Source organism: Xyrauchen texanus, chromosome 31, assembly GCF_025860055.1.
Source record: "Xyrauchen texanus isolate HMW12.3.18 chromosome 31, RBS_HiC_50CHRs, whole genome shotgun sequence".
NCBI lineage: Eukaryota > Metazoa > Chordata > Actinopteri > Cypriniformes > Catostomidae > Xyrauchen > Xyrauchen texanus.
This window is the reverse complement of record NC_068306.1, coordinates 26,320,158-26,344,429: the sequence shown is the minus strand read 5'-3', so window position 1 is coordinate 26,344,429 and position 24,272 is coordinate 26,320,158. Positions and strand designations below refer to the sequence as shown.

At 38.6% G+C, this 24,272-nt stretch overlaps 2 protein-coding genes across 2 annotated transcripts; both read right to left on the bottom strand.

Moving 5' to 3' along the window:
• Positions 1–622: 622 nt before the first annotated feature.
• Positions 623–13,870, bottom strand: LOC127625167 (dihydrolipoyllysine-residue acetyltransferase component of pyruvate dehydrogenase complex, mitochondrial-like). Its single transcript, XM_052100266.1, has 14 exons — positions 13,413–13,870; positions 10,538–10,639; positions 10,277–10,401; positions 9,335–9,482; positions 9,114–9,240; positions 8,670–8,845; positions 7,140–7,293; positions 6,100–6,167; positions 3,691–3,807; positions 3,477–3,584; positions 3,260–3,378; positions 2,955–3,117; positions 1,945–2,081; positions 623–1,795 (listed from the first exon to the last, which is right to left on the bottom strand). The coding sequence occupies exons 1-14, from the start codon at positions 13,680–13,682 to the stop codon at positions 1,666–1,668; spliced, it is 1,944 nt and encodes a 647-aa protein (XP_051956226.1). The 5' UTR covers positions 13,683–13,870; the 3' UTR covers positions 623–1,665.
• Positions 13,871–14,330: 460 nt separating this feature from the next.
• Positions 14,331–22,777, bottom strand: LOC127625166 (centromere/kinetochore protein zw10 homolog). The gene is made up of 16 exons (XM_052100265.1): positions 22,539–22,777; positions 21,731–21,865; positions 21,505–21,606; positions 21,204–21,281; positions 20,901–21,060; positions 17,490–17,642; positions 17,196–17,390; positions 16,943–17,079; positions 16,671–16,853; positions 16,328–16,566; positions 16,082–16,153; positions 15,834–15,997; positions 15,594–15,724; positions 15,313–15,444; positions 15,025–15,227; positions 14,331–14,597 (listed from the first exon to the last, which is right to left on the bottom strand). Exons 1-16 carry the CDS (start codon positions 22,641–22,643, stop codon positions 14,474–14,476), a joined length of 2,313 nt encoding a protein of 770 aa, XP_051956225.1. The 5' UTR covers positions 22,644–22,777; the 3' UTR covers positions 14,331–14,473.
• Between the last annotated feature and the right edge of the window lie 1,495 nt (positions 22,778–24,272).

Sequence of the window (24,272 nt, the reverse complement as noted above, 5' to 3'; positions counted from 1 at the left end):
TTTATGTTAGTACTTTTACTTCTACTTGAGTAATTATTATTTTTCAGGTAATTGTACTTGAGTACAGTTTTTGGCTACTCTACCACTTCTGAGCATGCCTAAAGTGAACCAGATGTGGGTCCCAGTTTTGGTCAAAGGTGCAATAAAGATTGTGATCTCAGTTACTCTAGATGCTCATAATTTGTGATCGAACCACATTACAATTCCTAATGATATTCTTGCACATTATAGGCGGCATCTTTAAATCTAAGTTTGTTGTTTCATTCTTCAGTCTCAAGCTGCCCAACCCAAACATAAATATATACAGCTTGACATATATCAATGCATTCACTAAGGGACTTGTCAAACAATTGTGTATACCATTTTATGAAGACATTCAACATAACTGTGTTGCATTGTGTAATAGTTTGCAGTGCACCATGAAACAAAATAAATGACTTGTTTTATGATATATTATATACACTCTCCTCAATCATATCAAGTCTCTTACATTAACGGAAATGTAATTTGAGTATTGGATACTCATTTAAGACCATATTATATACAAATACACTCATCCACTGCTCCCTATTTGAGGCAAGATGTTAAAACAGAAAAAGGGGCAACATATTTTAGTTTTCATTTTGTTTATTCCCTCTCATCTTTGTCAGATTATATAATTATATAATGTTGGTCATATTTCTTTGAAAAAAAAAAAAAAAACCTTTAATGTTCCACCCTCATCTACACAGACACTTGACTGCGCGTTACAATCACCTGACAATTTCTTCGTTCGAAGATATAAATATGTATATTCAGTCTAGAGCTTTATTTTATTTATTTTTTTCTTTTGTTTGTCCATAACAACAGGTCACCACATGATTTGGGCATTATTCATAAAAGAATGAGTTGAAATTTCTTCCACGGTATAAAAAGAAAACAACTGTTGATATAAATAGCAGCAAAAGGCACTACCATGCTTCTTCTGGAGTAAGAGATGTAATAAATAAAACTGCCAATATCATAGCCTTGCTCCAATGTTAAGACCCTTTGAAGGACCATCACAAAGTTTCGGGGGAGAATCTATCCTGTATAAATAACCGAGAGTGACATGTGTGACTTTCAAAACTGCTATGTAAAAATACAGAATATAAACATTTGCACTGAAGAATGTGACAATAAATTCCAATTGTAATCATACATTTTGGCACACAAATCTCCAGATTTCAACAAGATACCACTTTTTTTTTTTCTTCTTATATACAAAGCGTCCTCATATCGTGCCAAAAATGTTTAATTAAATAATGACAAGTCAACGCTTGCAGGAACAGAGCATAAGTCTTGACCATGGACACATATTATCCCTTGATCTAATTGCAATCACAGACGTGTTATGCTAGTAGCAATGTACTGAAGGAAAATGGAAAACCTTGACCTGCACTATCATCTGAAACTCCACAGTGACCTAAACAATGACTTGAAACTTTGGGTTGAGAGGTTATATTATTCTTTAAGAAGCAATTTTGTAAAAATAAAAAAAACAGCATATGGAAGTGTGTATGTCTGTGAGAAGGAAAATAAAAAAAAGAGAAGAACATGTTACAATTCCCAATGAGAGTATATGAGATCTCTCTCCAAATCTTAAAGTCCACTGTTGTTGGGCCAGGGGCCGTATAAGCACCCTGCTCACAGGAGCATGTTGAATGGTTTCTCCAGGAACTTGCGGAACTCAGCCAGCCACTGTGCACCGACAGCACCATCTACCACTCGATGATCACAGCTGAGAGTCACCGACATCATGCTAGCCACGTCAAACCTATAACAGACAAGTCGAGATATGACACGATATGAAAAAACACTCTAATATTAGATTAACTATTCCCATCTGCAATCGATCTGCTCAATCTGTAATAGTGTGGAGTGCAGGCAAATTGATGTTCATGACACCTTATGGCCTTCACTTACCCCCTTTCATTGTCTGCAGGCAGCAATCTCTTTTCTGAACCTCCCACAGCCAGAATGCAGGCTTGAGGAGGGTTAATGATAGCTGAGAAATTCTTGACGCCATACATGCCCAAATTGGAAATAGTGAAGGTGCCACCCTAGAAAACCAAACACAATAAACTTTTAAGCAAGCCAACAATAAATGGCAGACAATAATGGATCTCCTAGTGTTGTATAATTTTACAATAGAGTAAAAGACGACTCTGCTATACTGTGAAAATTGTCATGGCTAAAGTGTGCTGTTAGGCACAACGTGCAGCAGAGTACACTGTAGTTGGGTGAATAAGTGTTTTGCATCATAGCTTCTACTATATTGTTATTTTAGTGTGGCTGGAATGCTATATTGACCAGAACCAAAACTATTCTATAATTATGCATAAGCACATAAGACAGTTCTACAACCCCAATTATAAAAAAGTTGGGGCAGTATGGAAAATGCTAATAAAACATTTGTAGAGTGATTTGTTAATTCAATTCACCCTGTGCTATTCTGAAAGCACTACAACACATTATCTGATGTTTTACCATGTGTAATTGTTTTGTTTTTAAAAAATATACACATTTCAAATCAGATGATTGCAACACGCTCCAAAAAAGTTGGGACAGTTGAGTGGTTACCACTGTGTAACACCACCATTTCTTCTAATAACACATAAGTGTTTGGGCACTGAAGACAAAAGTTTAGCAAGCAAAACCCATTCATCCATTATGCAGGTATTTAGCTGCGCAATTGTATGGTGCTTTGTTGCCAGATTGTGCGCTTCATATAGTGTGCCACACATTCTCAAATGGAGACTGCAGGCAGGCCAGTCTAACACACACACACACACACACTGCTTACACAGCCATGTACTTGTAATCTAGGGAGAATGTGGTTTGATATTGTCCCGCTGGAAAATGCAATGACATTCCTGGAAAAGATGGTGTCTGGGTGGCAGTATATGTTGCTTTAGTGCACCTATAATAGTCACCTGGAATTCGTGTGGTTGAAGTTTGCTCTCTCGTGCTTTAGCAGCCAATGCGGCCACATCTTTGCTGATAGATGCTAAGCCCTTAATGTGGGCGTTAAATACAATGGGAGTGATCAAACCCACAGGCGTACTAACTGCAACACTAACGTCCACCACATGATTTCTGTGTGGAGAAAAAAAGCATTTGATTAATCCTGTCATTTCAAGTTCTTTAGTTAGTGACTCTTTCTTTCAAGACATTTGAAAGTAATTCTGCCCTCATGTGGCTACAAACAGAACTGCATAGTGGGAGGAATTACACTCACTGTCTGATGACGGTGTCCATCCAGGAAGAGTTAGCCTCTGGCACCTTTAAACAGGCTAGAGCCGAGGCCTTGATGATGAAGTCATTGACCGACAGTTTGATGTTATCCGCTTTCACCTCCTGATCATGAGGAAATGGAGGTAAAATGACAACTGTAATTCAGAGATCACCATCAAATGAAAGCTAAGGAGCCTTCACAGATAAGAAAGTTCACTCACAGCATTAAGTTCTTTCCTGAGTTCAAGCACTTGGTCCATGTTGACATCCACAGACAAGTAATAGTGGGGAATAGTCTGTTTTGACTGCATCAATCTCTGGGCAATCACCTACACAGGCAAGTAAACACCATTGTGAGAAAGAGAAGCGGAGGCAAATACATATATAGAGAAAGTGAAACGGACCAAAGAAACTACTTCAGAGTAGTGGACTCACCCTGCGGATATTGCTGATGGGGATGTCGGTGAAGGTTCCTGTAGGGATGGCAGCAACAGCTGGGGCAGCTGGAATGCTGGGTGTGAGTGCAGCAGGGGCAGGTGCAGCAGGTTGTACCTGGTGGTATAACAACAGAAGGTATACTTCTACTACATAGTTACAGTAACAATTACCAGTTTTTTGCTTTAAACAGTTTCAATGCAGTGTTTTGAAACAGATCTTTTCTGTTATTATGTTTTGCGTCATTACTTCGGCAAAGTATCTCTCACTCCCAGTCAGTCTCACAACCAGAACAAGAAAACACTCACTACTCTTGACTGGGTAACTTTAGTAGCTTTAAAAAGTAATAATGTGTTATAATCATAGAGTGAAGACCAGTGGTAGTTTTAGATTACATTTCATTATGAATGTTGTTAGCCTACTGCTGTTAAAAACTTTTAAAGCTGTTAAAAAAAAACACTGTATCTTCATTTTGATTTTTTTTTTTATTTTATTTTAAATCCATTTTATTCATTGCCGTTATTGTTATTTTATTACTGATGTTTACTAGTCTTGAATAATTAAGAACTTGATATCATTCTGCCATAATTAGTGTTAGTGTTGCACGATTAATCATATCGCAATAGCGATGTCAGCCTGTGCGATTATATGATGGCAAATGCTGCGATTATATTAAATAAATAAGTGCATGTGATGTGTGGATGTGACAGCCTATTCTCTCTGAGAGCTGTTTGCCCATTTTCTACACCGCTAATAAAAAGATGACCAGTCAGTCTCAGTTTAGGGAGTGGCACTTGTGGTCATGTCATGTGAGTTTCCGGTGTGCAGAGTGGAAATCAGGTGAAGATGGACGCCGAGCAGACCGACACTGAACTGGTGGCCAGAAAAATAACACAGATCATAGCTTGGCGATACATCTTTATTTCATCCTTGATTAAAGTTTGCTTCAATCAGTCGCGGAAGAGACACAATCTGAGCGGGAGTTGAGACCTGCGAGAGATATAAAGTTCTGCCGGGTGATGCACACTCTAACACGGAGACACTTGTCTCTCACCCCCGCTGTCTGCAGCTTGGAACGTGTTGCATCATTGATGAGATTTGGAAATACCAGTTTGTCATTAAAAAAAAATAAAATGTTTTTAGTAGTTTGAGTGAACAACACTTTTATATCCAGTTTCCTTTTCAAAAGAGTTTATAGAAAGTACATGTTATGTCCTGCTTAAATGTCCCTGTTTGTTTAGATAATCTTAATTTCATGAAAATGTGTATGTTCTTATTTATTTATTAATTATGTATTATTTTATTTAGGTGTAATATTGAGAAAATAACAAGTTTGCAGTAATGCAAAGATGTTATTTAATTTTGTAAAAATATTTTAATTTGAAAACACTGCATTTATAGTTGTTGTTGCTAGTTTGTATGTTTGAGTTGAGAAATACACATTTCAGCATTATCAGTAATCTATTTGTGCATTTTCCTTGATAACCAAGCAAGTTGACTCATGTTACCATTTGTTTATTATATCGCAAATCGCAATATGACATTTTCCCCAAATCGTGCAGCCCTAATTAGTGTTATTATTTGTTGTGGATTTGAAACTGGTATTGAAAATCATCAAATTTCACTACAAACTAATGAAATGTTGGTATTGTGATAATGTATAGCCTTTATTATACATGGTAGATCTTGCTGCTATAACATGAAGATCTCATTCCATAGAACTATGAGCATCCCTGCTGTTAATGGTGGTGATGGAGGCTTTTCTTTATGTGACTACTATGCATAACATAAAATAATTACATATGACAATATCCTCCTCCCCTACCCAGTGCAGTTTACATTTCTGTTGCAGAGAATTGAGCTGATTGCATAGGTACACTATTAAGTTGGGCATTGGTCATCATTTTAGAAAAATATACATCATAATCTTTGAGTATGTAACATAAATGTCCTTTTTTAAATGTCCTTAAAAGTAACTTTTTTTTTACTCGGCCAAGTGAATGACCAATTTACTTGTCTGGAGGACAAGCACTTGACAATGCTTAATGTCGATCCCTGGCTCAAATGTGTGCTCTAGTCGATTTTGTGTTTTGACCATTTGTGAACTGCGTTAAACTCAGTCTCGTTTACCATGCTTTGTGGGTGTGAATTTTTTACCATGTCATCACCATTTATTATTAAATTACTACTAGAGCACAAAATTGTTTACAAGAGCACAAAGTTCTTCATAGATTTAGCCTCTTAATTTTGCACTCAAAGTGCACCTGATTGATGAACTTAAATCTTACAGGGGAGCATGGCCCCAGACCCCACAGAGGGTCTGAGATCCAACCACCATAGTCTCATAAAATCCAGTGGAAACACTGCAATGTACTGTAGGCTTTTATGTTAAAAAGGAAAAAAACTCACAGGAGTGGGCTTAGGTGGAACGAAACTGTCAATGTCTTTCCTGGTGACTCTTCCATCTGGTCCAGATCCTATGGATAGAGCAGGAGCATATTAAAAATTTTGTCCTTCTCATTTAAATCACATACACCGATCAGCCATAACATTAAAACATCCTGCCTAATATTATGTGGGTTCCAATCGTGCATTCAAAACAGCGCCAACCCGCAGTCAGATCAGCATTCTGAGATTATGTTTTTCTCACCACAATTGTACAGAGCGGTTATCAGAGTTACCGTAAACTTTGTCAGTTCAAACCAATCTGTCCATTCTCTGTTGACCTCTCTCATCAACAAGGCGTTTCCATCCACAGAACTGCCACTCACTGGATGTTTTTTTGTTTTTGGCACCATTCACAGTAAATTCTAGAGACTGTTGTGTGTGAAAATCCCAGGAGATCAGCAGTTACAGAAATACTCAAACCAGGCCGTCTTGCACCAACATTCATTATCTAATCAGCCAATAATTTGGCAGCAGTGCAGTGCATAAAATCATGCAGATATGGGTCAGGAGCTTTAGCTAATTTTCACATCAACCATCAGAATGGTAACGAAATGGGATATCAGTGATTTGGACCGCGCCATGATTGTTGGTGCTAGACGGGCTGGTTGAGTATTTCTGTAGCTGCTGATCTCCTGGGATTTTCAAGCACAACAGTATCTAAAATGTACCCTGACTGGTGCCAAAAACAAAAGAACATTCAGTGAGCGACAGTTCTGTGGATGAAAATGCCTTGTTTAGGAAAGAGGTCAACAGAGAATAGCCAGACTGTTCTGAACTGACAAAGTCTATGGTAACTCAGATAACTGCTCTGTACAATTGTGGTGAGAAGAATAGCATCTGCAGATTGGTACTGTTTTGGCGGCACAACCTACACAATATTATGCAGGTAGTTTTAATGTTGTGGCTGATATATAATGAAGTAACAATAGCTCTCCTCTTCTGTGGGTGACATCTCATGCAAATAACACCATCACCAGCCAGCCAAGTCAAAGCGATCATACCTGTGACTTGGGCAATATCAATGCCCTTTTCAGCAGCCAGTTTCTTGGCAAGAGGGCTGGCAAACACCCTTCCCTTCCTGGGTGCAGCAGGGGGAGCTGGAGCAGGTGCTGGGGTGGGAGCTGCTGGTGCTGCTGCTGGCAGAGGGGTGACCGCCTGAGAAGAAATTATAATAGAAATCGCATATTGTCCACATACAAGATTTATTTTTGGTTAACTTAAAATTCACCCCAAAATTTTTTAATTCTCTCATCATTTCTCACCCTCATGTCATGGCAGATATGCATGACTATCATTCTTCTGCTGAAACACAAACACATTTGCTCTGTTGGTCCATTAAATGCAAGTGAATGGTGACGCTCCAAAAAGCACAAAGGCAGCATAAATGTAAAGCATATGACTCCAGAGTTTAAATCCATGACTTCAGAAGTCCATGTCTTAAGAAGTCATTATGATAGGTGTGGGTGAAAAACTGATCAATATTTAAGAACTTTTACTATAAATTCTCATCCCTGCCCAGTATCTGGTGATATGGACAGAGTACAAATTGCCAAAAATAAAAGAAGAGTGAGGAAGTGGACATTTACAGTAAGAAGGATTTAAATATTGATCTGTTCCTCACCCACATCTATCATATAGCTTCTGAAGACATGGATTTAACCACTGGAGTCATATGGATTACTTTTTTGCTGCATTTAGGTGCTTTTTGATTATTCAATGTTTTGGCCACCATTAACTTGCAATGAATGGACCAACAGATCTGAAATATTTTTCTCAAAATCTTTGTATTCAGGAGAAGAAAAAAAATGTGGGATGGCATAAGGTGTGAGTAAATGATAAGAGATTTTTCATTTTTGGTTAAACTTCCTTTAAAGCTTTAGTTTTTAGGGGTTTTCAAACTTTCCAGACCAAGGGACATCTACCCAGACTCTAAGCCAACCCAGGGACCCAAACAATAAAAGCTAGATTTTATCAGTAAGCAACCTTCATTAGGACCATTAAACAACATGTTTTCATTCTCATATCTATATATATATATATATATATATATATATATTAAAAAGAGTTTCACAATCACATTTAATTACAACCATTTACCTAGCTTGCCAGATCACACACCCTGCACACCACAATAACTGACTATATTTTTGTGGATATTCTTTGACCACAAACACCTGCAAAACTGGCATGGCATGATTCAAACAGTATTTGCACAACATTGCAAATATTTCAAAGTGACTTTCCACTTTTAGACATACAGTTGCACAATACTGAAAGTGTTGAAATTACACTAGGAGTAAAGGCAAGGTCTTGTCCTACATCCAAGTGGCTTGTAGGTGGTCACAATGAAGTACATTACATCACATCATGCCATGTTGTTCATGTCAATTCTAGTGCTGTTGCAAATCAATCCAATGTGAAGAGTAAATTACCCCAAATAAAACAAAACCCAATAATGATCACATTATTGTTATGACAAAAAAGGTTAAAGTAAAGAATAGATGTCTTGCAGAAATGACAGAGCTCTTTACCGGTGTGGGGGCAGGTGGCGGGCTTGCGCCAATCCCCGTCTCTACATAGTCAGCAAACGCGCTAATGTCAGATTCCTTTTCCACAATGATGCAGAGAGGAGTGCCAAGAGGAACATCTCTGGTTCCTTCAGCAATCATGATCTTGGCCAGGTAGCCCTCCTCCTGTACCTCAAAACCTGATTATAAAAACAAAAAGAGGAAGCTAATGAACATAACTGCAGTGTTCATTTTAGGAGTGATACCTTATCAAACACAAACTATTTCTATGAATCTAGTTAGAATGTCTCTGTATATAGACACAGATTTGTATACATTTCAAATATGTCCATAAACTTTCAAGTAATATTTGATAGTTTGCTATTAATATTTAATGTAGGTCATTATGAGGTGGTGGAGATAATTATTTATTGATCAAATATGAAAAGAAAATGAATGGCAAATTACCGATGGTTGCCTTATCTGTCTCGATTTCAGCCAGCAGGTCTCCTTCACTCAGCTTCTCACCCACCTTCTTCTCCCAGCGCTGCACGGTGCCCATCATCATGGTTGGTGAGAGAGCCGGGAGAAGAACCTAATGATTGAGTAGGGGAGGCAAGAAATAGTAATGCCATTAGACATAATTACTGTACATACAGTGCATATGAGACAACTCAAACATCTCATACCTTCATATGAGGTGGGTAGGAGCTGCCAGGTACTTGTGGGGGTGCAGAAGCTGCAGAGGGTACAGCTGGAGGGGGAGGGGCAGCTGCACTGGTGGTGCTAGCAATTTTATCCACTGTGAAGTCCTTAAACGCAGGGATGAGGTCAGGGCTGAAGGTCAAAAGGACAAATAGATGATAAAAAATTGGGTGGGAAATTTAAGTGCACATCAATATTATCATCTACACTATTCTTTGAGCCTTTGAACCACAGAGCAAACTTGTGCTGACTTCTGCTTTTATATAAACAACGACAACAAATTAAACAGTCAGCATTGTATCGATTAGATATATCACAGCTCTAACGATCCAAAAATGATTCCAAATAGGGTGGCCAACTGTTGGTAAACTGAGTGTTTCTCTGTGCTACTAAAGCATTCTCTTAATTGATGGGACATTGCAAAGCATGGGATTTTCATTTATTTCACAAACACTTTATTAAATGTTCAGTAGTATTCAGCTGGTCATGTGATATTTCCATGGCTGCCCCCATGAGGCGCACTTGCTCCATGTAGAATAAAAGAGCTTTCATAATGTCTCATGCAATTTAACAGTAAATTACTGTAATTATTTTCCTGCAAATGTTTTCCTAAAGAATAGAAAAGAAAACAGCTTTGTTTGACAGTAATATACTGTAAAGTAAACAGTTTCTACAGTAAGTTGCAGTTGGAAATACAGTAATAATACGGTCAAAACAACAACAACAAAAACAATTTACAGTATGGTCACGATTTACTTTAATTATTTTTAAAAGTAAAACATTTTAAATGAGGAAACAAATTACTGACTGCACCTTTAAAGATAAGCTGTTATGAAGCAAAAAGTTAATTATGTGTTTAATGTGTATGCATAAGTGGATGTTATGAAGCTCTGGATCTTGGCACTGCAAATATAAATGGTCTTTACTTGTCAACGGTAATACAAATGACAGCTCCAATGGGAACATCTCTTGTACCCTCTGCAACCAAGATCTTGGCTAAGTAGCACTCCTCCAGTATTTCAAATCCAACAGTAGCCTTGTCTGTTTCAACCTGACCAAAGGAAGACAGCATTGATTACAGCATCTTGCATCTAGACTAAATCATTAGTCTTAATTAAAAGAAAACCAGCAGTAGCACATACTGTGGATTTTAGGAGTTAAACATACACTAGCAGAAAGTCCCTCACCTCAGCAATCAAATCTCCCTCATTGATTTTGTCACCTTCCTTCTTCTCCCAACGTGCAATGGTGCCCATCTGCATTGTGGGGGACAAAGCAGGTAGCTCCACCTGTAATGGAATAACTTGGGTTAAAAGAAACCAGCACTCAACTATGACACATGCATTTTGTTGATCTTCACAGAATTTCTCTCAATGAAATACATGAGCTGTACAGAAATGCTATACTTCTCTCCACAATTGTACAGAGTGGTTATCGGAGTTATCGTTGACTTTGTCAGTTTGAACCATTCTGGCAATTCTCTGTTGATCACTTTCATCAACAAGGCATTTCCATCCACAGAACTGTCGCTCACTTGATGTTTTTTGTTTTTGGCATTATTCTGAATAAATTCTAGAGACTGTTGTGTGTGAAAATCCCAGGAGATCAGCAGTTACAGAAATAATCAAACCAGTCTGTCTAGCACCAACAATCATCCATGCGATTATCTAATCATCCAATAGAGTGGTAGCAGTGCAGTGCATAAAATCATTCAGATATGGGTCAGGAGCTTCAGTTAATGTTCACTTCAGCCATTGGAATGGAGAAAACAAATTTTATCTCAGTGATTTGGACCGCGGCATGATTGTTGGTGCTAGACAGACTGGTTTGAGTATTTCTGTAACTGCTGATCTCCTGGGATTTTCACACACAACAGTCTCTAGAATTGACACTGAATGGTGCCAAAAGGTCTTTTAGTATTAATGCTCCTCAATTATGGAATTCGCTACCTCTTACACTACGTAATACCTCATCTGTGGCTACTTTCAAGACCCAGTTAAAAACATATCTATTTAACATGCGTTTTTGATAAGGTGACTCTGTATCCTATGTGACTAATGTATGTGAGGGCATCTAAATGTATTTGAAATGTACAATGTAAAGCGACCTTGAGCTATGGAAAGGCGCTATATAAATAAAACTTCTTCTTCTTCTTCTTCAAAAACAAAAAAACATCCAGTGAGCGACAGTTCTGTGGATGAAAACGCCTTGTTGATGAAAGTGATCAACAGAGAATTGCCAAAATGGTTCAAACTGACAATTATGGTGAGAAGAATAACATCTCAGAACTGCGTTCTGAGATGCTGGTTGGCACCGTTTTGGCGGTATGATTTTAGGCAAGTGGTTTTAATATTGTGGCTGATCGGTGTATATATTTATATATAGCATAACGGCAGCACTGCTTGACCATCTTAAAAGGTGACACCAACAGAAGACATACAGTGATGCCACATATTTAAGCTTTGGAAAGCTTAAAGTTCACTAAAAGGGCTGTAAAGCAAAACATATTTTGTATATGCTTTTTACTTGCATATATTTTGCCAATACTTTAAATGGAACACCATTCCTCATTGTACTAATTAGGCAAAAACTGGGTTCTAAAAAAAAAACTAAAATAAAAGAAGAGCATGTATGTCAGGAAGAGAGATTCAGACAACAGGTAATCCATAAGACCCTGTTGCTAAAGCAGCATGTTATGAATGATCCAGCCAGGCCTTAGAAAGACAGTTTCCATCCAACTACTTTCATGCGCATTTTGAAAGGTGCGCTTCTTATAACAGTATTAGACAAAGACTGCACACCTTGATGAAAAATGTGCACGCCTGACAGAAGCACAGAAAATAAGTTATGAAAAATATTGCTTTGTGGATATTTGAGGCTTATTTTGTCTAAAAGATGGCAAAAATAGCGCTGGTCAAATCATTAGGGATTTTCACGTTTTCTCAAGAATAATCTGCTGGGGAAGGAATTCAGACACTGTCGATATAATGATGCAAAACACGTACATAGAGAGAAAATATGAGCGTGACGAGGAGGGCATAGCCAGGCCATGATGTTGCACGGCAGGCGCTGAATCAGTTAAAGGGGGAGCCGGAGGTGCCAGTTCGAGAGAGATGCATGCGGCCGCACTGCATGTGTGTTTATGTTTTGTTAAGTTAATTTATATCATTAAAGTTTATGTTTACTGTTCAGCTGGTTCCCACCTCCTCCTTGCCAATCCTTTAAGTTGTTACAATGAGCAATTACTCAGCAAAGAGCTCTGTTCTCTAAGAGGTGCTGTGCAAAAGTGTAAGGCACATAAGATGTTTAAAAAAAGCATTTGTCTTAAGATGGTTATTTATATCTTCAGCTTTAGTGTGTCAATAGGCAATATAAATGTTAGACTCCCAAACGTTACTTTTGCAAATGATTAGAACAGAAGAACAGGGAGCCCTGCAACAGATGGCATGGCCCTCACAAAGCCCCCCATTGAGCATCGTGTCTATCTGAGATTACATGAAGAGACAAAAGCAATTGAGACAGCCTAAACAGGTAGAAGAACTGTGGTGAATTCTCCAAGGAGCTTGGAACATCCTATCTGCCAACAAACAAGAAAAACTGGATCCAGGTGTACCTAGGAGAATTGGTGCCGTTTTAATTTTCATGATTTCGCCTAGGGCCCCACAAATGTGTTATGAGTGTGCGATAGATTGATGTGACAAGCCCATTAAAAGGTCCAACCTTGGCACACAATTCTTTGAACATAGCGCTGGTCATTCGGAAGTGTTTAACCCATAACGGGTCGATGTAGTGGGTCCTCACAGTCCGCCGGACCAGTTTTTATAGCGAGCGCTACCAGGTGGAGACTCACGGTATGTGGGTCACATTGTATCAGATATTACACTTAACCTGCGGTGTCTAAAGGATAACTTAATAAAATTAGATACTTGCTTCAGTCTTGCAAATAAAGCTGTCCCCTCAGCAGGGAGACGTCATTCAACTGTTCGGTCATGACGGTGCGTTTCCCTCATGATAATGCGCATTACGGAGTGGATGGAAACGCAGTAAGTTAACTTAGCTTACCTTCTGATGGGGTGGCAGACTGTACACCCGCATACTTTGACTGAAACTGGCCGTTTGGCTTTGCAAATCCCATGACCGGTTACTGAGGATACTGTTGCACACGCGACGTACATGACACAAGCTTCGGATCCGTGCCGGGCCGTTAGAGTGGTTTCGTTTGAGATGTAGGCTTGAACCCGGTCCAGATCGAGGACTGGCAGAAGGGCCCGAGAGCACACCGGGCCGGCTGAGCCTGGCAGACGTTCTTACTCGCAACACTAAACGCAACATTTTTAACCGTGATTACCTCTGAAACAGTACACTGGATACAATTAAGGCTACTTCGGTATCAGAATATCTGACACCAGTGGAAGCAGCAGTCTGTACCCCCAAAACGAACCGAACAAGCTCACTTTCCAATGACCTACTCGCTCCAAAACATCCCACTTTACGACACTCTCCTTGATTCGTCCTCCCGGTGACGCACTAGGGTTGCCAGTTATGTACATATCCCCTTCAACTATTTTCTTGTTACAGGCACCACCGGGTTCTTCGATGGCACAGATGGATTTATCAGACAAATTTATAAAAAATATATTTTCCGGTTCCGGATACTATAAAATATGAAGAAATACGAATGTTTTCATCTATATATGTAATATACATGTAAACCTAAGAATTATATACTTTAATGTAAATTATTAATTTGAAAGGTGGAGTATGATTATAAATACATGGCAACCTCGCAAGCGGTCAAAGCCGGTGTCGTAACCTGTCAGAGCTGACGTAAAAGTGCTGTAAAATGACAAATCAGATAATACTTATTTGGAGCACTTAACCTATTGTTTAGCGATTGAAAAAGCGCATAAGACAAGGTTATGTGCCACTGCTGCAGTTTCTGGAGGTATTTTGTTGAGGCAAGTATCAATATATTTACAGCAAACAACAGTATATTATTTATTAATTACAAGAAAAAAAAGGCATGTGCTTAGAACAGCATTGATTGAAATGCATTTTTCAGCAAAGTAGAAAAATAGATAATACAGTAAATGTAGTGATATGTTAAATTGAAAGTTCGATGTCTATTTTATTATTTTATTGAGGGCCGCTGCTCGTCTCTCTGTGTTCTTGAAAAGGGCACGAGTAAGACTCTTCATCTCATTACAGGAGAACTCCACAGCCAGAGGCCCTTTGCCCTCCGCCCACCTTAAAAAGACAAATGAGATGCAAGTTCCAACTCTCATTAAATCTATAAATTTGACAAAATATTTATACAGACTCCGTTAAACACAGAAACATCTATAGGGGCATTCACACTTGCCGCAATAAAAAGCAAAATGGAAAGCATCATTACATTTAAGAGTTGGTGCTTGTCCAGTGACATGAGTGACATAGACTGCTTGTGATGCAACATACTGTAGTTGAGCTAAGTTCAGTCAACCTCTACAGAGTTGGTGCTTGTCCACTGACATGAGTGACATAGACTGCTTGTGATGCAACATACTGTAGTTGAACGAAGTTCAGTCAACCTCCACCGATTTAATCTCTGTATATGTGAACGCCCCTTTAGACAAATGGATGGATAAAGTGTGCATCTATGATTCTAGAAGAGTTTGCAAAGCACATATATCACCTGTCAACTATCTCCTGCAGACTAGCATTCAGCACAATGGAGAGCTCTTTTAAGATCATCCACTTCTTTACATAGACTGGAACCTCTTCTTGATATTTTTTGTTCTTGTTTTCATCTGGCAATGGGTTGAAGACCAGCGGCCCCTCTTCTATGACGGTCTGACACAGTGTTCGCAGGCGCTCACCGTCCACATTCGAAATGTCCTAAAGGAAGAGCACTTGCTCTTTACAAGGTTCACACCTCAATTAGTGTGGTGTTGAATCTTACAAAAGGTAAAGAGTACCCTACCTCCAACATCATAATCTTATTAATCAACTCTGATATCGCAGTATTGAGCAGAGTCCCCATGGCTTTGCTGTATATGTTTATAGGCAAAACATCTTGCCAAACTTTTCCCAACCTCCTCAGCTGATGAATTACCTAAAATACACCATAGATTGAATACTTTAAAGACAGGTGTGCTTTGTACAACTGGCATAGGTATGCTTATATACTGGTATGTGATAATAGAAGCAAAAAAAGCCACTACCGTCCCTTTAGAAATAGTGAAACTATGGTGTATATCATACTTGTCTGATTGCCTTGCTGGCTACAGAGTAATTATCTTCATCATCCAAGTTGGAGAAATTACGGGCAGTGGACAGCCTTTCTAACATCTCCTCTTTTTGAACGTTCATTTGTGCCACAAAGCACCGAGCACCTTGGATAGAAACAGAAGAATAAAATCAATCAATCAAAACAGGTATGTCTTAAAAAGTGAATCCTCAAACATTTCTATAGGGAAAACCAATTTGTTTTTGAGCCCTTACCCAGTCTTCTGAAGCCAGGGACCAAGTCTACAAAATAAGACACTCCATCTTTCATGGGAAGGTGAGGTTTGAACTGGTGACCTAAGGTCAGCAGGTGGTGGGCGATGAACATGCAGTTATTGTGTTGGATTGCAGCCAAGTGAGGAAACTTCAGAAAGTTCTCCCTGAGACAAGGAAAAAGCATGTTTCAACAAACAGTATACTAATCACATGGTACATATAATAAAAAAGAAAATACGACAACTCACTTGTGATATGTAGGCACAACATCATAGAACAGGTGAAAAATATTTCGGACTGTGTAGAAAAGCTGGACTGCACTGAAATAAAAAACAACAACAACAACACATATACTCAAGCAATTACAGCTTCCAAAGGGACCTAAAACACTAAAAAAAAATCCATAAGCTTCAGTGTCTGTACGTAAATTGCTGACAGACTATAAATAGCTAGTGAACTATTCACATATTGTGGCTGTAATGCCTGCTACATACCACTGGGGGGAGCTGCCCACTGCCTCAGACAAAGTTTGTATGGCTAAGCCCATTAGCTGCTGCACTGATTCACTAATGCGACACTCAGGCAGACAAAGAGTTCCCTGACACAACTGCTTCTCGTTTTCCAGGGTCTGCTGATCATAATGGCCACTTTTCTTAACCGCTTCCTTCCTCTCCTTGTCTCCTCCACCTGGACTAGGTAGTTTAGGGATAGAGAGTTTATACTCTGGAGTGATCTGGAAACAAAGAGTTCACAGAGAGCTTGAGAGAAGACTCACTAAAAAGGCTTTATAGCTTTATGAAGATTTCTATGGGATACAGGAATTAAAGGGAGTCTTACTTTCACTGTGTTGTGCATCTCTGATGTCATAAGTTTCCTTGCAGCCACAATGACATCTTGGCATTTTTTGCTTGCGAAGTGACAGTTGATGTTCCTGGCATATTTTAGAAGGTCCGTCGAGTCCCCTGCGTGGTAGCCCATCTCCTTCAGACTGCTCTCAAAATCCTCAGTCTGTTTAATAACCTGAGAACAGAATTAAATATTGTATTACAAAGACAACTCAAAAGTTATCACTCGTTGACAGATCTTTCTATGGCCTTGTTGACTCTTACCGCACTATACTCGGCTAGCTGACTACTGTTGGCCGGTATGGAATGAACTAAGCATTCTCGAATGATGCACTCTGACATCTCCTCCCATATCAAGTCTCCTAATATCTCAGACACTTGCTTTTCACCTATAGACACATCTAGAAAGCAAACAAAAGAAATTACATCATCAGTCTACTGCATGTATTGTAATACCTAGTAATGTAACCACTACAGTAAAAAGAATCAAATTTTTTTTTGGAGTTCTTGAGCGTACCAAAAAGGTGTTTATGCAGAGTCTTCAGCACAGTGAGCACTTTGGTGTAAACCTGGTTGGGATCTGGATGCTCTGCTTCCCTCTCTTCACACTGTAGGCTTAGAACTGTGCCCTGCTCGGGTTGACTGCTAACTTCCACCACCAAAGAGGGGTATAGGATTAGAGGTTTCAGCATGTACTTCATCAACACCTGCCCTAAAGGATGGTAACGGAGTAAGAAGCTCTACTAATGGACCAAAAGAATAAGTCAGTCTGAAGATGCATATTTGCTGTAACACCAAAACCTATTTATACCAAACAGTTTAATCTTTTTATGGAGTTCTCCTTGAACCGAGAGTGCCTGAAGTATATTGGAGAGAAGGGGGTTTGGAACAGATTCATCCACGTTAGATCCTCCTTTGTTCAAATGAAGTACTGTTGTCAGGAAAGACTTCATGCTAGTGAGCTCTGCAAAAAATATGGAAGCATTTCAGAAGATCAGAAGAAAAAAGACCAGCATCATGTTCACAGTTGTGCTGCATAAATGGTTGTGTCAAGAAGCAAACAACCTGCTGACAGAGTCTCATTAGTAGGGCTGGATATCAGCACAGATGCCCCGGTTTGATTCAATTTCAATTCACAAGATCTTGATTTGATTAAATCCAATTCGATTCATATAAATTAATCGGACATTGAAAATTCAGTATTACTAACTGCATAAATGTTTCTAAAGCTGTACATGGAACACCAATTTAAAAATAAATAAGAGCACAGTGTTTTCTACAGGATTCTGAGCAGTGGGGAGGGGGGCCTGAAGACTGCCCCCACAAATTGTATATATCTATATATAAATATATACACACACACACCCACAATAATATATATATATATATACAGTGGGTACGGAAAGTATTCAGACCCCCTTAAATTTTTCACTCTTTGTTATATTGCAGCCATTTGCTAAAATCATTTAAGTTCATTTTTTTTCCTCATTATTGTACACACAGCACCCCATATTGACAGAAAAACACAGAATTGTTGACATTATTGCACATTTATTAAAAAAGAAAAACTGAAATATCACATGGTCCTAAGTATTCAGACCCTTTGCTGTGACACTCATATATTTAACTCAGGTGCTGTCCATTTCTTCTGATCATCCTTGAGATGGTTCTACACCTTCAATTGAGTCCAGCTGTGTTTGATTATACTGATTGGACTTGATTAGGAAAGCCACACACCTGTCTATATAAGACCTTACAGCTCACAGTGCATGTCAGAGCAAATGAGAATCATGAGGTCAAAGGAACTGCCTGAAGAGCTCAGAGACAGAATTGTGGCAAGGCACAGATCTGGCCAAGGTTACAAAAACATTTCTGCTGCCCTTAAGGTTCATAAGAGCACAGTGGCCTCCATAATCCTTAAATGGAAGACGTTTGGGACGACCAGAACCCTTCCTAGAGCTGGCTGTCCGGCCAAACTGAGCTATCGGGGGAGAAGAGCCTTGGTGAGAGAGGTAAAGAAGAACCCAAAGATCACTGTGGCTGAGCTCCAGAGATGCGAGAAAGTTGTAGTAAGTCAACCATCACTGCAGCCATCCACCAGTCGGGGCTTTATGGCAGAGTGGCGCGACGGAAGCCTCTCCTCAGTGCAAGACACAAGAAAGCCTGCATGGAGTTTGCTAAAAAACACCTGAAGGACTCCAAGATGGTGATAAATAAGATTCTCTGGTCTGATGAGACCAAGATAGAACTTTTTGGCCTTAATTCTAAGCGGTATGTGTGGAGAAAACCAGGCACTGCTCATCGCCTGTCCAATACAGTCTCAACAGTGAAGCATGGTGGTGGCAGCATCATGCTGTAGGGGTGTTTTTCAGCTGCAGGGACAGGACGACTGGTTGCAATCGAGGGAAAGATGAATGCGGCCAAGTACAGGGAGATCCTGGACGAAAACCTTCTCCAGAGTGCTCTGGATCTCAGACTGGGCCGAAGGTTCACCTTCCAACAAGACAATGACCCTAAGCACATCGCTAAAATAACGAAGGAGTGGCTTCACAACAACTCTTTCAACTTCTTGAATGGCCCAGCCAGAGCCCTGACTTAAACCCAATTGAGCATCTCTGGAGAGACCTGAAAATGGCTGTCCACCAACGTTTACCATCCAACATGACAGAACTGGAGAGGATCTGCAAGGAGGAATGGCAGAGGATACCCAAATCCAGATGTGAAAAACTTGTTGCATCTTTCCCAAAAAGACTCATGGCTGTATTAGATCAAAAGGGTGCTTCTACTAAATACTGAACAAAGGGTCTGAATACTTAGGACCATGTGATATTTCAGTTTTTCTTTGTGTTTCACAACTCTGTGTTTTTCTGTCAATATGGGGTGCTGTGTGTACAATAATGAAGAAAAAAAATGAACTTAAATGATTTTAGCAAATGAACGCAATATAACAAAGAGTGAAAAATTTAAGGGGGTCTGAATACTTTCCGTACCCACTGTATTTATATATATATGCATTAAATACATACACACACACTGATGGCCTAAAGTTTGGAATAATGTTGGGTTTACTATACTTGTGAGGACATCTCATAGACTTTCATGTATTTTATAGCAGGCTAAAGATGCTAAAGATATATTCTATCCTCTGCTCCTAACACTCAAAGAAACCTGTGCACTTCATTAGATTTAAAGATCTAATGGCTCGTTCGGCTCAGCTCACCAAAAACAGCCACCTCTTTTGGCTCCCAAACAGCTCTTTAAAAATTTTATTTTGTTATTTTTTCAAGTTAAACAGTTTGCGATAGTTTAATATAGTTAGACAATTTAATTATTATATGAAATCATATTCTACCTTAACCACAATGTTTTTAAAAATGCATTGGTTTGTTATGAAAAAGAATGCTATTAAACATTTGCTTTTTATTGTATATAAAAAAAGTGCATACAAATCTAACCATTCAAAATGAACAGTCTGAACAGCATAACAGAATATTGCACCATATCGAAGAAAAATAAATAACAATTTGCAAAACTGCAGCATCCCACAAATTTAAATAAATGTACAAAAAAAGGATGCTATTAAACATGTGTATTTAAAGTATAACTTTTTTAATGTATATAAACAAAGTGCATATAAATGTAACAATTCAAAACGAATACAATCTGAACAACATAATAAGTTGGCTCCACCTTCCCTCACATATCTTTGGTTCATTGGTTGACACTGCGTGTTTGATTGACAGGAACAACATGTGAGGCTGTTAGTCTGAGCAGACAGTCACAACGAATGTGTGTGCGCTTGAGCATTTAGGTCTATATTATTTTATTTATTTTTTCGTTCTTTGCATTAGTTCATTATATACATTTAAATCATTTGATTATTCATATCTTTATTTTTTTATATTTTTATAAAAAGATTCGGCTCTCCTGATATGCGAGCCGACTCCAAAGGTTCACCCAAAAGAGCCGGCTCATTGAGCCGACACGTTTGCGAACGACCCATCACTAATAAACACATTGTGTGAATGTCACATGCGGCTCTCGCAAGACTTCAGATAACGGGGTGGTACCTTCTAGACATGACCGCAAAGAGCTGGTTATATCTTATACTCTTATATCTCAAGCGTGTTTCTGAGAAACAAGACGGAGATGTTCAGAAACTCGTTTCTGATCAAAATGTCTTTTTTTTTTTTTTTTAAGGAAAACAGAAGTTTGCAATCACCTTTGGTGGAAGGAAGTTTCCAAAATGCCATTTTCTGCCACTCCTCTCCGAGGTGGTAGACGAGATTCTCTCGCTGCATGGTGATCTCTGAGCTGAGGGCCCGAAGTAAAGGGAACTCTGTGTCATTCCAGGCTTTCAGGGCATCAACACTAGCTCGTGCCTTTATGATGGAAAATGTAATTTAACATAGCAAAGAATGGATCAATAAGACATAAAGACTCACTGCTGGTCTAATAGTATGATATGAAATTAAATATTTCATATATTATGATATGCAAATGCATACTAGAGAATTTGACTTACTATTCCATGCTGCTTGGCTGCAACTACATAGTTCTTTTCCTGCAAGGCCCTGTGATATTCCTCCATTGCCGTGTCAAACTTAAATACCATGTTTAAAAAAATCAAATTGGAGAATGTTCAAGTTTCACAAACCATGTGCCTCTGAAGTAAACAAGTAAATTACTGTGTCCCTAAGAGCTTTCTTTACATAACAATCTTATAAATCACAAGACTGAACATGCCTTTAGACATAAATCTAGCTTTATAGCTAAGAAATCCTTTGGGCAGCTCGCTAAGCTTATAGAAATTTCTGTAGCATTACCTCTTGCAGATGCTGGAGCATGCCTATTACTGCGGTGTTCTTCTCTAACTGCTGTTTAAGCTTGGCATACTCGGTTACAGCATTGTGAAGGTTTTGCTGAACCTGCAAATGCAAACACTTGGTTCAGAATATCAGAAAATAAAGTAGAACCTCTTGCTCAATTACACAGGTGTCACTATTTTAATTTGAGAATGCTTATGTGTTAAGGATGGAAAAATAAGCTTACCTCATTCTCAATACAGCTTTTTAATAAATCAATGTCTTTGGAAACAGATTCAACTTGGTCCACAAGCTCCTCTGCTGCCTCCATACTGGGTAAAAACTCATTATATTTCTTATTTATCATGTCAGTTACCTCTTCCTGTATGGAGAAAAAGAGTGAGCAGTCAACAAATAATGTTTCTTTTTTATTTTAAAGTTGAATCTTAAAGGTTTAAAATCCAAACATATATCACAGTATAGGAGGATGTCCAATAAAAAAAAACACACTTTCAACACGAATGTCTGGTTCAGTCTGGTTAACTCCACTAATTTACAAATATTTATATCTTAGTAACTCTATGATTAAAATGACAAATATGCAGTCGTAAACATAATGCACACCTTTATATTAACATTAGCTTATTAAGTCCATTGCACAAAAGATTTCAATGTTAGAAAATGAGACATATCTTGCAAACCATAAACATAAAACGGACCAGAGCAAGATTGTAATAGGTGAGATATTATGGAAATGTGTGTCAATAATGTCTCAAAACGTTAAAGTATTGCAGTGTTGACTACAATCCGGTTAATAACATGCTTAATCTATCTGAAAATAGAGCTAAGTGGTCAGACTGGCACTGACAGGCAATGAGATCAGCAGCGTGACACGTCATCCAGTTAATGTCAGCTCGGGTATCCTTCTGTTCGCGATAAACAATGAATTATCAGTAATAATTATCCAACTTAACTTGTTTTCGTCAAAATATCTGTCTTGTTCGGCTTTGAAAGCTGGCTAGCTGACGCAACTTCACACAAATGAGTTTGTTTACCTTCGTTTCTTCCACTTTCCGTGACAGTTTGGAGATTTTGCAGGCGAGGTCATCTTTCTCCAGTTTACCTGAGCTGACGAGCACTTCTGTCACAAACGAAGACATGACGACTGTAGTTTGATGAAACGGACAGTTAGATGAACACAGGCTACAGTACTTCACCCCTTCATGCAACTGCCCGCCATTCCGCGCGCGAGGAACGCTGGGAGTCTGTGTCAAGAGGAACAAAGGAAAGAATAACTGTCGTTGATTTGAAAACGAGGCCGTGAGAAATTATCGTCTGTGCTTCACTGAGGCGTTATTTAAACCATAAAATTTGGTAAATTAAAAGATGTAAATTAAATAACTTAGCAGAAAATTTGGTAAAATAAAAATACGTAAAAAGGAGAAAATATAGGAGTGGGGACAAGTGTTTAGAACAATTCAGTAAGCTTTCAGTACCAAGAAAAGTTATTTTAAAGCTACATCACTACACAAGTGCACTGAAAACCCTAATAAGTTGACGTTACTGAAAGGGATAGTTCACACAAAAACGAAAATTCTCACGATTTCACCCTCATGTCATCGCGTGTGTATGACTTTCTTTCATCTGTAAAACACAAACAAAATTATTTAGTAGAATATTTCAGCTCTGTAAGTCCATACAATGCAAGTGAATGAGTACCAAATCTTTGAAGCTACAAAATGGACATAAAGACATCATCGCAGCGCCGTTTTGTGGTCCGTTCTGCATAACGCAGTGGCTTAGCTTATCGCGGCCCATTCAGCCCGTTTCGCGGCCGACCCACAGGCCCAACCGGTTCTCCTGATGGCCAGTCTGCCCTTGATCGGCCCCAAAGTGTGTCGGCCTACCGGAAAAATGTCTGGATTACCAGTCCAGCCCTGGAGTGGGTGAGTATACATTCTCCTCCCTTGCCCAGTAGGTGGCAATATGCTTGAAGAATGCAAATCACCAAAAACAAAAAAGAAGAAGTGAAAGTATAGGTTTAAATATTGTTCGGTTGCTCACCCACAATTCTTGTACCAATTCTGACAATATTGATTTAACCACTGGAGTCTTCACTGGAGGATTACTTTTGTGCTGCCTTTTTATGCTTTTGGAGCTTCAACATTTTAATACCCAGTCACTTGCATTGTGAGGACCAACAGAAAGAGAGAATTTTCATTTTGGGGTGAACTATTCCTTTCTGATTCATGTAAAATCAACTTAACTATTTAGGCTAATGTAACTAGATGCAAGTACACTTAACTTAATAGATTTACTATTTCTGTTTATACTCAATAATGTTCAAATTTAGACAATAAAATAACAGCTTAAATAAAAAAGATTATAACGGATTCTAGGTCAATCATTAAATAAACTTAATTCTCCACTAAAATGCATACATACCTGTACATCAGTTGCACATGCACGAAGTGAACTAAAGGAGACACAGATTATCCTAATGGCGTCATCACACAAACAACTATTTGCAACAAAACAATGTAAATAATACTACAAAAGAGCTAAAACCTCTATAAATTCTTAATAACTAGTATTTAAATGCCCCCATAAATTCCCTTTGACCAAGGAAACATAATTAAATAATTCAAGCAAAATGGTTGCTTATGTTGCTTAAGGAGTGTATGGTAATCCCATATCCACAATTCTGATGCGTTATTAACATTTAAAGCTACAATACAGAAGACGTTTTGTTAAAAATTAACAAAATGCCATTGTAGATTGAGTACATA